A 17,208-nucleotide genomic window follows, 5' to 3' on the forward strand; every position below is an offset into this window, starting at 1 on the left:
AAATTTGTAAAAAATAGATTTCAATATATACATATAGACCTATGGCTGTGTCTGGACATTTTAAACAGCATTCCGAAGTCATATTCCCCAGTTATTCGAAATTGGTAAGTATGACGGTGAAAGCGCGGGCAAAGCGAATGCAATGGCAAACAGCCTTTATTGTAAAGTACTTTTTAGGATTTGGCTTTAGGTTAGCTAATCATAAGCTAATCTCAATGATTAAATTCCTTGCCTAGGCAGCAATACTCTTATGAAAAATAACTAATAAACCATAAGATGAGAGATTTTAAAATGAAGGTGTTATGATCGGTTCTTCAGTTAATACGATTTGATACAATCCAGTCCTGCGTAAAGCTTTGTAGTCAAGGTTGGAAATGACCCAAATTTATTACTTAAACTGAGGAGCATTACTCGTCTTTAATGACCACCCTGCAGCTGTGAAACAGAATAGTGAGGTTCAATATTGTTACCATCGTTTTTACCCCAGAGGCCCAGTCTACAGTTTAATGAGTTCTTCGTTATTGGTGATTGTCGGGAACTAAAAAAACATTATACATCTGTCTTGTGTCAAATGAGCACCGATTATGTCTAGAAAAATGACTCAAATGAATCACAGTAATCAGGTCAGGTCAAGGTTAAAACTTTGAATCTTTTTGAAGCACTTTTGAAGCCACTACAGTCTACAGACAACAGTCGATTGATTGGCACCGCTGAAATTGGCATCCGTAGACCATACCCATCCGTGCATAGGCTAACAGCACAAATGAAATTGGTAACGGTACCTATTTTAGCAATACCAATAAATTTAGGGAACAGGGAGTTAGCGGAGCTTAAAACAACTTGGTTACTTGGGTCGGGAATGTCGGTCGCGACGCATTTTGAATGGTATATTAATTATTAAGTATGTCTTCAAGCACATAACTCAGATCTCAGATAAGGTTTATGTCGCTTCCTGTAGAACTATCCGATATCAGAAACAGTACCAGGCTAAAAATTGTGGGGATGGGCAGGCGAATGATTTTATTAAAATTGGATACTGAATTCAATAAAAAGTTGTCCAACTTTTCTCAATTCAAATGTTTCTGGAGTGGAGAGTCCTCGCCCCTTGTTAAATAACGTCTTCTTTTGTTTTACCAGTTAGGCAGTTACTAGTAAAAAAGCATGAAATGTAGCGTGGCTCGTCTCAACCTCGTACCCAGGGTCTTTTCTCTGTGCTCACTCTGGGGGGAACACCCGCTGAGAAAAGACCCTGGTATTGTTTGGTCACGTGTCTCCAATTATAATTTCATCCTTGGGGGGGGTTAGTTAATGTATATGTATTGTCGCCATGTTTTCAAACTCTAAATGCGGGCTTTTCCTTTCGTGTTTGCAATTTGCAATACAAAATAGTTTGTATAGCGAATTCATGTTAAAGCCAAAACAGGTGATTTGCTTAGAAAAGGTATTTTTTAATTCGGATGTTCTTGCGGTTTTACCAACTGGATACGGTAAATCATTGATTTTTTACTTGCTTCCTGCTCTGTTATTTGCGGCTAAGAACGGTGTTGCCAAATACACCGAACACATTGATTCTATAATCGTCGTCGTGTCGCCTTTAAATGCTCTGATGAAAGACCAGATTTCACGATTAAATGCGGGTATAATTCGTGCATCAGTCCTCGACGTTAGGAACGTAGCAGCAGAAGACTCTGAGGATGCGGAAGACAAAGATGATGGCATTAGATCTGATGTTGTTTGTGACTTTCCTCTAAATGACAAAATAAAACTTGAAGAAGGATATTATAATATTGTATTTGCACACCCTGAGTCGCTTGTTTCCTGTTTATATGGACGAAGATTGATGCGAAGCATTGTGTATCAAAAGAACGTTTGTGCTATTGTTGTTGATGAGTCCCATTGCATTTTAGAATGGTAAGTGTTTTATTACATAAAATACATTGTATATATTACACAACTTTTCCTCCTATAAAACAAGTCTTGCAATTTCAAGTGTATAGTATATATTTATCATTTCAATGTGTTTTATATTTATATCAGGGGTAAAGATTTCAGAGTGGATTATGGAAATCTGGGTGCCTTGTGTGCCACATTTTCAAATGTACCTGTCATAGCCATGACTGCAACAGCAAACCGATATGATAGGGATTGTATCAAAAAATCCCTGGGCTTAAAACATGTGTGGAAATCATTGGCAATCCTGATCGCATGAACATAACATACAAAAAGCATTTCAGAACTGGACCAGATATTGATTCTCTCACAGAAATCCTTACTCCTATAGCTGAAGGTTTGAAAAAACAGCAGATGTGCTATCCTTTGACAATAATCTACATCCCCTTGAAGTGGTGCGGGTTTGCATATAAACTGTTTGAATTTGTTCTGGGATGTGATCAATATTATCCCAAGGGAGGCAGACCAATTCCTGAAAACAGATTATTTGCACAGTTTCATTCGCCTCAAACTAAGGAGATGAAGGATGAAGTCTTGAAGCAGTTGACATGTGCTACAGGAAGCACAATCAGGGTTGTATTTGCAACAGTAGCCTTGGGGATGGGTGTTGATATCAAAGGCATCAGAAGTGTTGTGCATATCACTCCACCATACACAATACAAGCGTATGTTCAGGAAACTGGAAGAGCTGGGAGAGATGGAAACCATGCAACTGCAGTCCTATATTACAATAATCGGGATGTTGCAAAAAACAAACCGGGGATGCAAGAAGATATTCGAGTTTATTGTCAAAACAGAGGCACATGTCTCAGATATATGTTGCTGAAATCAATGGACACAGATGAAAGGTACATTAAACCACTTTCTCCCAAACACTTCTGTTGTAGTGTTTGTGGTGAAGAATGTGATTGTGCTAGTTGCACTTCATAGATCCTATTTAAGAACAAATATAAAACATATGTAGTGCTGTGAAACATAATGTACATATTGATTAAGAAAGGAACATCTTGACTAAACTACATACAGTTTACCAATGCATTAAAAAGAACAAAACAAGAGACTCTCCAAAGATGGTTAACATTTTTATATGGTTTTTTTACTAACTTACAGTTGCCTGATGATGACTGAAACCTAGTTGAAACATTGAATAAAATTGTTAACCAATTTTGCAGTGTCTATTGCATTGTTTTTTTAATTACCCAATGGCAACTTTATTTTCACCAATACATGTAGTTTATATTGCTAATACTGTAGAAATTATTAATAGTAATTAATAGTAATTATACAATTATTATTATTCTAGTGTACAAAAAAAACTATTATATTTTTGTTAACATAAAAACATGGGTTCTATATACAATACTATACTCTATATACAATACTATACAATATATACAATATTTATAATATATATATATATATATATATATATATATATATTATATATATATATATAAATAAAGTGTTCTGAGTTCTACCTTTTAAGAGTTCTGATTTTCTTCTGGTTCATCAGTTTCTCTCTGTCAGAATCTAAGTCACTAACAACAGGAAAATGTAATGCAATGTTCTTTTGATGTCTTTTCAACCATTCAGAAAACTTTTCTTCATCAAAAGCACAAAGTGGGTTTGATGAAATTCCAGCAAATGTTGTATGTGATCTTCCTTGAACATACGAAAATGGCTTCAATTTGCGCAAATCAGCAAGAACTTTTTTTTCATCTTCCAATGAGGACTTGTGCGAGTGAGCTGATGATTTTTGTTTAATGGAAGCTTGGTTTTCAAAAACATCTACAATCTTACGGATTCCTCCAGCTGCCTTGCTCATCCTTTCGATGGCCTTCTCTGTCTTGTTTGCTCCCATCAAACTAATTAGCCCCTTCATGTCCCTGTTCCGGTTCTCTTGCAACAGGTCTATTTCAATGTTTTTACCACCACCTCCTTTCCAGTTGACTAGTGCAGCCCATTTACACAGATGTGACTCAGCAGGTGAGAGTAAAACTTCATTCTGGATGGTGGTAACTAGCATTTCAATTGCATATACATTAAATCCAGAAACAGATGAGAAGTAATACAACATCTGTTTCTGGATTAATGCCAAATGTTCTCCATTCCCATATGCCACTGCATCTTTGCAATCAAATAGAACCATGAAGGATCGAAGAAGATTGACAGAATAATTAAAAATGCCATCTGATGAGTTGTTGTCTGAGATATTTTCCTCTAAACTGTCAACATCGCTGCATGAAGTGTCTTGGAAAACATACTCATCCAAGAACTTGTCTAAGACAGTCATTAGGTGGGTTTTTTTTTCTTCTTCACTCAAATCCTCTTGATCAGGCAATGGATTATTTTCCTTTGGAGAATCGTTTACATTTTCCATCTTGAAGAACTCTAGCAATGCTTCAACAAGATAGCAATTGCCAACACTCATGAACAGCTGCTCACAGTCTTCATAATGTTTTATATCGACTGTAACATTTCTCCTGTTGAGTACCTCTCGGAAGTATCTAATGGTACCTGCTTCTCTTCCAGAGTTCTTGTAGAGTCTTTTGAAGACAGACTACAAATATAATGCAAGTTTTATTTAACTTTATGTTCTATGTAGTATTAGGGCAAGATGCAAGATATCAATGTAATAGTATTGTAACAGGTAGTAGGTGTGGTAACAAGATCCAATATTGGACCCTATTTTTTTGAAAAATTCGTCATAAATCAATCATAAGACATGATGTCTTCATGCAACCAGAAAAATCAAATCTAGCTTTAGTTAATTCTTCCTGAAAAACCTGAGATTGCTTTTTTCGAGGTTTTTATATGTTAGGTTGAAACAAAACAAATAAATTTGTTCAAATGTATTTTAAAACCTTTCAGGATTATAAACAACTGCTGGTAGTGTCAATGATATAAAAGAGTAACATAACACAATTTTGTAACAGGAAAATCATATCCATGACCAGGAATTTACCTTTAAGAAACTTCTTTTAGCATGCCATCCAACAATGCGATACGGGTACAAATGATCCAGTCGTTGTTTGGGTGTATGGCATCCAGAGCGAAGATCTCGTGCTCCAGCAAACCTTACTCGGGTCAACTCATCACCAAAACAGGGAATTTTCACACCTTCTAAAGGATCAGTTTGGGAACCAACTGGTGGGATATGTGATCGTGGTTGATCTGGGCGTGTGGGCACCTGAACAATAGGATGGGAAGCTGTAGATGGAGATTGATCAAAGTTGTATATGCCACTAGCTTTGCACACATCCTCTGTCCATTGCTCCAATTGATCCAAAACATCCACACAGTCACTGTACTTTTTTTCATCCTTCATGAGAACTGGAAGGGTCATAATTTCGGATTTCAAAGCTGTCTTCTCAGAATTTTCATGAAGTACAAGATCCTCTGGAATGTAGGACTTTAAACCAAATAGTTCAGTGAACTTTTGAACCAGGATTCTCGCAATGAATTTTATACCGATTCCGAATTGTTGTCATTTCTGCATCTGACAATGAAACAATTTCACGAAAATTGCAAGTTGCGATATCTTTCTGTGGACCATTGTCAGGTAAGTGGTCACTTGGCACTCTGTTGAACACCATGCTAGTTGCACATGCATGCACACTCTTGTTTTGATGGTCTGCTCTCATGTCATGCACTTTCTCTTCCCAATCTATGTTATCAACCACATAGACAAATTTCATCCCAGATTTGACCAACTCGACAGCACGATCCAAAAAATGTTTCCCAATATCGTCAAGCACAACATATTTGTTAGAAAAACTCAAACAGAGCCCATATTTGTTGAATCGATCAATCAACTAAAAGTAAGTAGATTAACATGTATAAATATGTATCCCTGATGGCATGAATCGTAATAAATATTTTCACTACCTGGTAATTAAAAAAATTTCAGCTAAAATTCAAATGCATTTTTTCAAAGTTTCAGAGGATAAACATCAAAATAATACAAGGTTTACCAATATAAGTATGATAGTTGTAGCTTGATTAACACAACAGTAATAACAAATAGCATTCATAATAATCACTTCTATTGTGAACATAAGCTGAATAAAAGGAATGCATTATGCATGACAATTTGTCTATGATTGGGTTTTAATAGTAACAGCACAGTTAGAAATTCAAAGATCTAAATAATCAAACCTACAAAAAGTTAAAAACCTTGCGGTATTGACTATTGTGCTAACTATTAATCAAACAAACTTCAAATTATAAATATGGATTTAAAAGAACATACATTTTTAGTTGCTTTCCCTTCTGTCAGAAGAATGGTGTTGATTCTTTGAATGCGGCTCAAGTGATGACATCTCACAAACATGATAATGCCGTAAATTAGGGAAATTGGCGGTAGTTTATTTCCTGCATCCAAAATAGAACAATCGAGCAAACTTGACAATATTTTTGCAACATTAGGACACCTCGTCGAGAGCTCATTTACCACTTCTGTCATCCAGTTTGACTGACTTAATCCTGCGTATGTTCCATTCCTTAGCACGGATGGCTCGTCTTTACGGGCAATATTAATCAGTTCTCTGTTCGCCTCGTTTAATATTTCATCCAACGCAGTTATATTCTATAACAAATCAAACGCGGTATTTTACTAAATAGCGACACGTTCAAACATACAATATTTTTTTTTCGCGGCATTTGTAGTAATATAACACAAGATTTCAAAGCTATATCAATGTTTTCTTTATATTTTATATGAATTATTAATAAGACGCAATATGTAAATTTGAGAGGCAGCTTTATGTAAATATACACGACCAACTTTAACAACATGTAATACCTCTTTATCAGAAGATGGAACTTGTACCCCAAAATTGAGCGAAGTTCTTGCTGAAGGCCCAGATGTGTGCAAACGAGTTCTTGGTGGTTGGGATGCCGACGGTGAGGCTTCTAGGCACCGTTTCACTCTTGTTTCACAAGGTTGTTGCTGGCGAAATTCGTTCTGTGTTTTTCTTACAACTTCTCGAAATTCTTTAATGTGCTTTAGTCTGCGCTCGCATGGTCGACACAACAGATGAGGCAAACTTGGATCTCGCAACAACGGATGGCCGCACAATTGCTCTACAGTCCTCAATAATTCTTCGTTTAGTGTACTAAATAAATTTTTGCGATGATTCGCGTCACCAATAGATCGACAAAGTCTACAGGACAACGGGTCAATCGAAGAATTTCTTGCTCGATAAATTTTTTTCGGTGTTTCCTTCGAAGCCATCGGGATAAAAGACTTTTTGGCTTTTGTCACCCGAAACATGTGCTTCTGCTTATGAAATTTGATATGAAACTTGATATGTTGCCGCGATGCACAGCTTAATAATGCAAATATAACAGAGTTCATATCTCCGTATTATTCAACTCGCATTATACTCGCAGTTCGAAACTTCGAACAAAAGTTCGCTTAAATCATAATAATACTCAGCCACCCGCCCCTTGTAAAATTTTTTTGTAACCTCCCAGAATCTGGGAGACACGTGACCAAACAATACCAGGGTCTTTTCTCAGCGGGTGTTCCCCCCAGAGTGAGCACAGAGAAAAGACCCTGGGTACGAGGTTGGGCTCGTCTAAGTTTATTGATTGATCAAATTTTATTTTTTTTAAAAGTGTTTCAAAGAACCAAGTCAATTGTCACCAACATCGCTCTGTACCGGAAGTGAAGCGCTTACAGCTGCCGGAAATGTCTCTTTGACTGATGAACTTCTCATTTTTGAAAACAATACCGAACGATTAGGCGATCAATACTACGATACTTCGTTGTCGGGTGAAGGATGCTGCTTTTCTCTTGGACCTTAAAACATATATAAGGTGATGGTTGTATTGGGTCGACAGAGGGACGGCTAGGTTTTCAATATGGATCGTTAACTATCAGTTTGTATTAGAATTGACTAGACCATTTTGGACGAGCTTTGTTTTCAATGTTTTGAATACGTCCGTGGGTATTTTAACACCGTTTCAAAGCTGCTGTCTAAAGTGTTTTTTCGACCTCACCAAATTATGAGAAAGCATATACGATATCGTGTTTTCATGGTCGTTATTATCCTATTTTCATGGGCTATATTCTTTTATTCTTGGCTGTATAATGCAAGTTGTAACTTGGAAGAAGGTAGGTTCTTAAACGTAAACTTTCCCAACAAATTCTAATTTAAGCCGTAATCTGTCACAGTTGCGCTTATCAGCATGATTCCTAAAACATGTGTGCTATATAGATAACTGTATTCGCCTTTTATAGCCTACAGATAGCTTACAGATAGATTAGAATTTAGCCGAAGCATATTTCACGATAAATCAAATTGGTCGAACATTTTTCAACAAAATCCCCTATTTTATATTTTTATGAACTTGACATGTGTTTAATTAATTTTATACCTGCACCTCGAAATACAGCTGAGGATATAATTGGATATAATGATATTACTCTCAACTGTTGCCGATTATAGGACCGAAGGCTTTTTCCGAAACATTTGACCACAATATGCACATATTTGGTATATACAGTACTTTATATCTGTCCGAATAACATTTTGTGGGCTGATAATTCCGTTAATATAATTAATCTAACAGGTTTATACAGAATATTAATTGTGTGCTAATTATAGTTTATTACCCTCCCTTCTATTGTACCAACAACAGTGAAATCCTAAGAATTTTGTTAATTATCTATCTGGATCTCTTACAACCCATTTAACAGTTGGCATATTGGTGTGCAACCAATTTAACAATTCATGACAATCACCCTAACAATTTCATCATCCAGCAAGAGAATAAATACTTTATCTGTAATCTATTCATTTCTAGAAACAACAATTGTAGAAGATAAGAGATCACCAAAGGTTCATGAACTTGATTCCAGGTTGAAGTCAGCAGGCAAAAAGATTGAAAGTTTAGAGAAAGAGATCTATAAATTAAGAAAACAGATCAGTAGACAAGAAATGGGGTCATCCAGAGCATGTGACTCTAACAAGACAGAGTTGACAAGTGAATGTCAGGTTAATTGCTTTTCCTTCCTTTGCTGATTTTGTAATGTATATATTTTTTCCTTCTTCTATCAATATGTTACTTTTGGACCCTTTAAAATGAATAGATGGCAATATTAAATATGTGATGTTTTGTCCACAATGGGCATCTTAGTTTGCATTCAAAGTAGTCCACTTGAAAATATGTCACAATTTCAGTTAGGCATTGTGTTAGGCATTTAGCAATGAATTTTCTAGGCTCAATCACCTGAAATTCAAAGAATAAAAACTGCAGACAGAGAGTCAATCTTGTATTTCCCTTCCCCCATGCAATGCCTGCTAAAAATGACTTGCTATTATTACTAATGTTGAAATGTTTTGCAGACTTTACATATCGCTGTTGTTTGTTCTGGCCATTCCACAAGTCGACAAGTTGTCATATTAATCAAATCTATCTTGTTTTATCGTCGAAATCCTCTTCATTTTCATTTTATCTCAGACAAAGTTGCAATAACTATACTCACAACTTTATTTCAATCTTGGAATATACCTTTAGGTAAGGGCAGATATGATACTTTGAGCAGTGTCAGTGTCACTGACCAGTAAATTTAGACTTTAAAAAAAAAAGTGATCATTTATCATCATGATATATCTCCCCTAATTAAAGACTACCAGAAATTATAAAATAAAAACTGTGTGACGATACATAGTATTAGGTTCACTTGGTTAGCATGCAAATTAAACTACTCCTTGCAAACTAATTGTTAGAATTAGGCCAGGTTGCCATCTTGCACCCATAATTTTAATGTACCCAGTAGTGTAAACTGGTTATTTTATAAACTGACATGTTTTTTATTTAGTCAATATTTCATTCTACTCTGCTGATACAATGATGGTATGTTTAGGACTATATAGGAATATTTTTCACATTTTGTGTTGTATTAAATGAAGGAACCAGTTTGTTCATCTGATATCATCTAGGCAGCCCAGAACTATATAGCTGCTTAATTATCGTATTTTTTATTCAAATTTATATTTTACTCCATATATATAAACAAAAAAAGAAAATAAGAAAGTAAGAAATAATAAATATCATTTTGTATATAAAATATAGCTCTTGTAAAATATATAAAATATAGTTCTTGGCTGTCTATGGGCTTATGCTGATATGGCAAAAATTAATTCAATATGTTAGACAGCCAGTCTGAAGGGTGATTATCTCAACCTCATACCAAGGGTTTGGATAATATCAATATGCAGACTTTGAGACTATTTGATTGTCAACCTAATTGTTATTGGATGACAACTTAAAATTTGGAGTGAGTTGTCTGCTCTATAACTAATAAAATTTTATTTCTTGATATTGCTAAGCAGTTTCTATTTTCAACAGACAACAGACTGTACATTTTTGGTTATGTATAACAGCTATAAATAGATGATGACTAAAAAATTTCCAGTCAGCAGCAATTTAAATAATAACAAAAAATGCAATTATTTTTCCATAGCCTGAAGTATCCTGGATTCCCAATAAACATTATTCTGGTGTCTATGGTCTGCTGAAGTTAACTTTAACCAAGCTTTTGCCTAAGAATATTGATAGGGTAGGATTACATCTTTTCAGTAACTTGGTTACTTTCAATTCTGGCCATCCAGCTGTGTTTGGTAGCCTGAAATGTCCCTGCTACTATCTGTTTTTAACTGTTAATTGATTCAGGTCCACTACCTTACATTAAACTTTCCTGCAATATAGCCTAATTTCAAAAGAATATTTTGACTGTTTTTAATAGATGGCTGTGTTGGATTCAGACATTATCTTTGCGTCAGATATTGCAGAACTTTGGGAACTTTTTTCAGAACAATCTGCCAAACAGGTAATTTTCATTCTATTGCAACCATCAATCATTTATTTTTATGATGGAAAAACCTATTCACATTGACATTGTACATACTTTCGAGACTATCAGCAAATTCTGCAGTGACGAAGCCCATCAATTTAGAAAATAATTTTCATTTTGCAGTGCATTAGTCTGGTTGAAAATCAAAGCAATTGGTACTTAGGAATATTATGGAAAAACCATAAACCATGGCCGGCCTTGGTAAGTATTGCACAGTGTCACTGTCCTAATGAAACATGAAGTCCACGAGACCATGATACAGTTTATTGAGACCAGCAAAACACCTGGTGGATGTATAGCTATAGGCTCTTTGCCTTTGGCAGAAAGGGGCCTACAAAAAAGCTTTATTTTACTTACTAATAACCTTATACTGACCATAGCTAATTTTAAGAATTTTTTATCACTGTACATATCATCACTTGGGACATAGAGCTTCTGCAGTGCCTCTCACAGAAAATGTTCTGTATTTTTGAGTCCCTATGATTGATTTCCAGCATTTTGGGGGACAATTACTGACAAATCCATCTCAGCATAGTGAGGTCTTTTAAGAAAATACCATTTATCACTGTACATTCTACTTTTATGATCATTCCACAAATTTGTTATCACTGCATGCAGACTAAAATTAGGTATGATAATGACTGCGATTATAGGCAATTGCTTTTTTTTTAAATCGTTCATCGTTCCAATTCATTGTATAAGAGGTCACTGGTGTAGACTCGTTAATCATTTACTGGTTGTTCCAAATATATATATATATATATATATATATATATATATATATATATATATATATATATATATATACATATATATATATGTATATATATTATATATATATATATATATATATATATATATATATATATATATATATATATATATATATATGCTAGATTGCCACAACTACTGTACAAGTAGTATTTTGGCGGGGTTAAAAAGGTATGGCTATATACATTTTCAGGGTCGTGGATTTAATACTGGAGTTATGTTGCTGGATCTCAAAAAGCTCCGAGAGATTAACTGGATGTCGATCTGGCGTTTGACTGCTGAACAAGAGTTGAGCACCTATTTGGCAACTTCATTGGCAGACCAGGTAAGTTTATTTAACAAGGCTGTTTGCTATTGCGTTCGCGGTTCGCTTTATACCCATAAAAATAATAGACATTATTTCTATTATTTGTATGGCTTTACCCGCGAGCGATGAAGGTGTCTTTGGGGGTTAATTAATTTCGAATATTACTGAGATTCGCTGTCATATAACTCGCCATGCACTTGCAAACATAGGTGTCAGCTTTTGTGGCCAGTCACTATCTGCATGCTACCCAGCTTTCAAACAAGTATGACATGTATGTGCTGGCCCCCGAAATCAGGCGTAAATCTAGCTCAAATTATCCATGTCATCTTAACAACGTGTATTCTCTAGGATATATTCAACGCTGTGATCAAGAAACATCCGCACCTCGTGCAAAAGTTACCTTGTGGTTGGAACATTCAGCTCAGTGATAATATGCGCAGTGAGGTAAAGTTCTCACTCTTGTAATAGTTACGTCGCGTAACCTGTCTTGATTCCACGTCTTGCCAACTTTTTAAAGTTTTTCTTTCTGGGGAAGATCAAGACAGAATTCTCTGTAAGCCGTATATAAAACTTGCTTGAATAAATATCTGAAAAAAAAACTTAAAAATAAATATTTATACATTGCATATATAGAAGTGATATATATTATTTCACCCAAAAATCCAATGCAATAGACAGAATTTGTTTACCATGCAATTAATCAACTTTATTTTAGTCAATAGAAAATTGTTATGCCGAAGTGTCCAATCTTAAGGTTTGTCTTTTTTCTGTAAAACAATTATATCATTGTATAGCATTTAAAAGCAATGATTTATTCTATATATCATTCTACTCTCTTTGGTAATTTTAACAATTAACAATTACCATAAATTATAGATTATCCATTGGAATTCGCCAAAGAAATTAAAGGTGAAAAACTCTCATGCAGAGTTTTTACGAAATCATTATCTCACCTTCTTAGAGTACGACGGAGATTTGTTAAGGTAAAAAAAATTGATTTGGTACTCAAGTGTGTTGAATGATTAATTTTTCTCGAACGCATTTTATTTTACTAATGAATGTTTACTTTTAGAGGAAGATTGTTCAGTTGTATGGAAACTGACGAAGCCCGGTCATCTGTGCTTAAGGTGTGCACGAAATTCGTTCATGTTCTTAAAAAATAGGCCCGCTAAGCGTCCACAGATTAGTGGTGTCCACCGCATCTATTAAGGATCAATGTAACAAGTGCATTTGTGAATATAATCATAATATAACTTACACATGCATATGAGGCAGGGGGGGGGGTTGGCAGAAACTACATACGTTCTGACACATCAGAGCGCTCATGTAACTAGTACTAGTACGTACATCTTTTGAAACTGATATCACAACGTACACGTCGATAGAAGTTAAACTGAACAGACACTTGACAAGTGATACTACCACATGTTATTATATTCGATTATCCACCCTGATGTAAAGTGTTGTCTAAAAAGCTCACTCAGTTGGGACTATATATATATCTGGCTAAACCCTCAACTCTTGTTTCGTAATTTAAACATAGAAATTGGAAAGTCGTCATTGATAATTTGATCTTTAACCATGTTTAGAGTCTTGATGAGGACGATCCGTGTTATGATGTTCGCCGTGAACGACTGTTGACTCGTAGAACTCATTTATACTACTTGAAATACGACTTCGTTAAGGTACGCTCGTGATTTGGTCTGTCACAACCAGATACGCATTATGCAAGGTACAGCGCAGACATTGCATGGTTGAATAACAACGATTGTCTGATTAAGGCTGGGTAGTTGACTAATTGCTTGAGTATAGTACAATCTCTAATTTAATAATTGGTTAAAAAATAACTGAATATACGAGTCAACCAATTACGTTCATCGCGGTGCACGTAGATTGAATACATGAGGTACTGTATATATAACAGACATCCCGATGATTCCATCACGTTTCATTTATGAGCAAATTGATGTATATAATTGATGCGCAATTCAACTAAAAGCTGAATGTTTTATGATTAGGTACCTGATTGATCTATTCAGTGTTTTCTTTCACCAGCACGACAAATACGATGTCACATTAGTTGCACAACTTTCAATGGACAGATTACAAATGATTGAAGCTATTTGCAAACAATGGAAAGGTAGCTACTTGAAATGCACAATGAATGTTGTTTCTTCACGCACACGTTCTTGAGCTCTACACCGCGTTTTTGTTATTAAAACATTTAATTATTATCCCTTCACTACACATGTTTAGGTCCTATAAGTTTTGCCTTGTATCTGTCTGACTCCGAGGCGAGACAGTTCACTGATTATGCCCAGTTTTCAAATATTTTGAAGAAAAGAAAGAACGTTGCTTATCATCTCGTGTTTAAGGACGGCGTAAGTTGAATTAAATGTATTTGCAGCAGCTGTAGCATGCGATGCAAGCTTGTCCCTAGGTTATTTCCTCGTATATATAGGCTAAAAGGCCTCCATTTGATCGCGTGGTTGCTTGAGAGATGAACAACTGTTTCTAATGTTATCTGTTATCAACTGTTAACGATCCAAATAAATATATCTTTTTATTGTAATTGCTTTATTTAGACATTTTATCCTGTCAACTTTCTACGCAATATCGCCTTGACCAACGCCAGAACGCCTTATGTTTTCTTGAGTGATATCGATTTTATTCCCCCTGACAGTCTGTATGATTATCTCAGGTTAGTTGATATTTTAATTGGCGTATATTCCGTAAACTGTGAATACGCGATATTCTTTTGAAGTCATTTAAAAACAATTTAACTTCAATTGATGGGGTTGAAACCGCCGTTTACAACTACAATGACTTGGGAAATGCGAGCACAGACTGCGGTTTAGCGGAGTCATTTTATGGTACATCTGTTTATGTTGGACAAGATGCTCTGAAAACATATTTTAAAGAAATAGTGACCTTGTAATAACATTGGGTTTCTCTAATTTTCGTATTACAGGCAAATCATTCGTAACACAGATATGACGAAAAAGGTACGCATGATACAAACGTTGTTCACATGGTTGATTAGAAAAATGTAAATGGTTGACTATAGCAATATGTGATGTACAGTGCAGTGCAATACAGTACAGTACAGTGCAGTGCAGTACAGTACAGTGCAGTGCAGTACAGTGCAATACAGTGCAGTACAGTACAGTGCAGTACAGTGCAATACAGTACAGTACAGTACAGTACAGTACAGTACAGTACAGTACAGTACAGTACAGTACAGTGCAGTGCAATACAGTACAGTACAGTGCAGTGCAATACAGTACAGTACAGTACAGTACAGTACAAAGTTAAACTTCTAGCTTTCTTTCTTTCTTTTCCTTCTTTTTCTTAACTTGTTCATTATGAATGCATGAATATAGGAATTTCATTACGTCTATTTTCTCAAATTCGCCCACAAATTACCAAACCAATCTCTAATAGTCATATTTCTCCTGCAGGCTTTGGTCGTACCGGCGTTTGAGACACTTCGCTACAAACTTTCTATACCAAAAACAAAAGCAGAACTGCTCTCAAAATTGGACGAGGGTTTGTTATACACATTCAGATATCATGTTTGGCCTAAGGGTCATGCACCAACCAATTATGCAAAATGGAGGACCGCTATTAAACCATACAAGGTAAAACTTAGGGTGGATGGTAGGGAAGAATAGGCAACTAATTGTGATTTAGCAAAAATCAAATATTAAATTGAGACAAATCAGAATAAAGCAATTTGACACGTGACGATGAAGGGACTCGTTTCAACAAATTCCTTGCCATTCAATAAATCTTTTCTATCGAACTTTTATCGCATATATCGCATAAGAGGAAGAAACATGCACTGGCTATTGTCCTGTAGCACACAATGAAATAGTCAAATGTTGTTGATTGTAACATGAATAATTAGTTAATTATTATTTATCAGGTGCAATGGGAAGACGATTTTGAACCGTACATTGTTGTCAGAAGGGACATTCCACAATATGACACAAGATTCGTAGGATTTGGTTGGAATAAAGTCTCACACATCATGGAATTGGCTGTTCAAGAGTAAGTTTTACCTCGATCTTAACCCCGTAATGTAGCTGAAAGAAAGAGTGAATAAGTGAATTGAATGATTTGAACCCTGCTAAAATCTACGACGTCACGTGGAGCCCAAGAATTAGTTTGAGTTACACATGCAGTCAAACTAGCTATCACGGGACAAAAGTTAATTTAAGGGGATAGAATGGATTTATTTTTCGTTTCAGTTTTGAATTTGAAGTTCTTCCTAATGCATTCATCGTTCACATGCCGCATGGTCCTTCATTTGACATTGCAAGACATAGAAATACCGAGCAATATCGAAGGTAAGAGTGCCATTTTCTACTACTACTACCAGGCGGATTTGCTCTGCGAATAATGAAGTCAACAATGTAACTGGCTAGAACCGGCTATTAAAATTCTTTCTGGTCAAATCTCCATTTGGATGATGTCCAAATGTCCACGACAGAAAACGACTATATGGATTAGGGGGAAAATAGCACATATAGGTAAAACGTACAGATAGATAAAGTGTTCATCAGGATAAAATGTCTGTACGGTCAAATTTCTATGAGAATTGAATGTTCAAGCAGAGTTGAAGTAAGCGAAATCAAGTGTCTTTACCATGGCGTTTCTTATATAATGAATTGTGTTGTTTTTTTTGCTAAGCCTCCTAGACAGACTGTACAGACTGCGGTTTTTATTAAACGGTTATCAAAGAGTGGATCTAGATCAATACACTAACTGTAGTGTTAATGATTTTCAGGTGTATGAAAATCCTGAAAGAGGAGTTTATGGGTGAGCTGAAAGCCAAATATGGAGCTCAAAAAGTCGAGCAAGTAACCATGGATTGAAGAACTGGATAACCAAATCAGAAATTAGGAAACAGTTTTCTCGCTATGAAATGAACATTTTATGGGACAAAGAAGTTTCCCGTGCGCAAATGAAAGCTCCGCAGTATCATTGTTGGTTTCCCGTGTTGAAGCGAACGCTTCACGTGGCAAAAGAGTGTTGTGTGGTAGAATATGTCATAATAATATTTACTCTGCTGGCAAATCAACTATTTATAAGGCGACACATTGGAAAATTGCTGTAAATATTGAATAAAAATATTTAAACTTGCCGACAGGCATCATTAAGATGTGGAGATTATGAAATCCCCTGTTTTCAAATTTTTATTGTAAATATTCTAAATACAAAATTTAAAAATATTTAAAAGATATTTAATAAAGGCAATTACTGGTAGTCCTTTTTTTGTCTATCAGCAAGCGTTGGACAGGGCTGTCAT

At 35.4% G+C, this 17,208-nt stretch overlaps 4 protein-coding genes across 4 annotated transcripts; 2 read left to right on the forward strand and 2 right to left on the reverse strand.

Moving 5' to 3' along the window:
* Positions 1-1,239: 1,239 nt before the first annotated feature.
* Positions 1,240-2,209, forward strand: LOC114530545 (ATP-dependent DNA helicase RecQ-like). The gene is made up of 2 exons (XM_028552113.1): positions 1,240-1,911; positions 2,038-2,209. The coding sequence occupies exons 1-2, from the start codon at positions 1,328-1,330 to the stop codon at positions 2,207-2,209; spliced, it is 756 nt and encodes a 251-aa protein (XP_028407914.1). The 5' UTR covers positions 1,240-1,327.
* A 1,215-nt stretch (positions 2,210-3,424) lies between these two features.
* LOC114530546 lies at positions 3,425-5,405 on the reverse strand. Its single transcript, XM_028552114.1, has 2 exons — positions 4,916-5,405; positions 3,425-4,510 (listed from the first exon to the last, which is right to left on the reverse strand). The coding sequence occupies exons 1-2, from the start codon at positions 5,294-5,296 to the stop codon at positions 3,425-3,427; spliced, it is 1,467 nt and encodes a 488-aa protein (XP_028407915.1). The 5' UTR covers positions 5,297-5,405.
* On the reverse strand, positions 5,379-7,418 carry LOC114530548. Its single transcript, XM_028552115.1, has 3 exons — positions 6,755-7,418; positions 6,203-6,538; positions 5,379-5,765 (listed from the first exon to the last, which is right to left on the reverse strand). Exons 1-3 carry the CDS (start codon positions 7,307-7,309, stop codon positions 5,379-5,381), a joined length of 1,278 nt encoding a protein of 425 aa, XP_028407916.1. The 5' UTR covers positions 7,310-7,418.
* A 195-nt stretch (positions 7,419-7,613) lies between these two features.
* On the forward strand, positions 7,614-17,147 carry LOC114530675 (LARGE xylosyl- and glucuronyltransferase 2-like). The gene is made up of 21 exons (XM_028552278.1): positions 7,614-8,071; positions 8,764-8,954; positions 9,306-9,477; positions 9,782-9,816; positions 10,427-10,522; positions 10,709-10,792; positions 10,940-11,017; positions 11,781-11,912; positions 12,243-12,338; positions 12,610-12,648; positions 12,771-12,877; positions 12,967-13,021; positions 13,484-13,579; positions 13,950-14,034; positions 14,151-14,275; positions 14,480-14,595; positions 14,866-14,899; positions 15,356-15,535; positions 15,823-15,947; positions 16,148-16,246; positions 16,687-17,147. Exons 1-21 carry the CDS (start codon positions 7,963-7,965, stop codon positions 16,772-16,774), a joined length of 2,142 nt encoding a protein of 713 aa, XP_028408079.1. The 5' UTR covers positions 7,614-7,962; the 3' UTR covers positions 16,775-17,147.
* Positions 17,148-17,208: the final 61 nt, after the last annotated feature.

Source organism: Dendronephthya gigantea, unplaced genomic scaffold, assembly GCF_004324835.1.
Source record: "Dendronephthya gigantea isolate DGI-Jeju-01 unplaced genomic scaffold, DenGig_1.0 000064F, whole genome shotgun sequence".
NCBI classification, from domain to species: Eukaryota; Metazoa; Cnidaria; class Anthozoa; order Malacalcyonacea; family Nephtheidae; genus Dendronephthya; species Dendronephthya gigantea.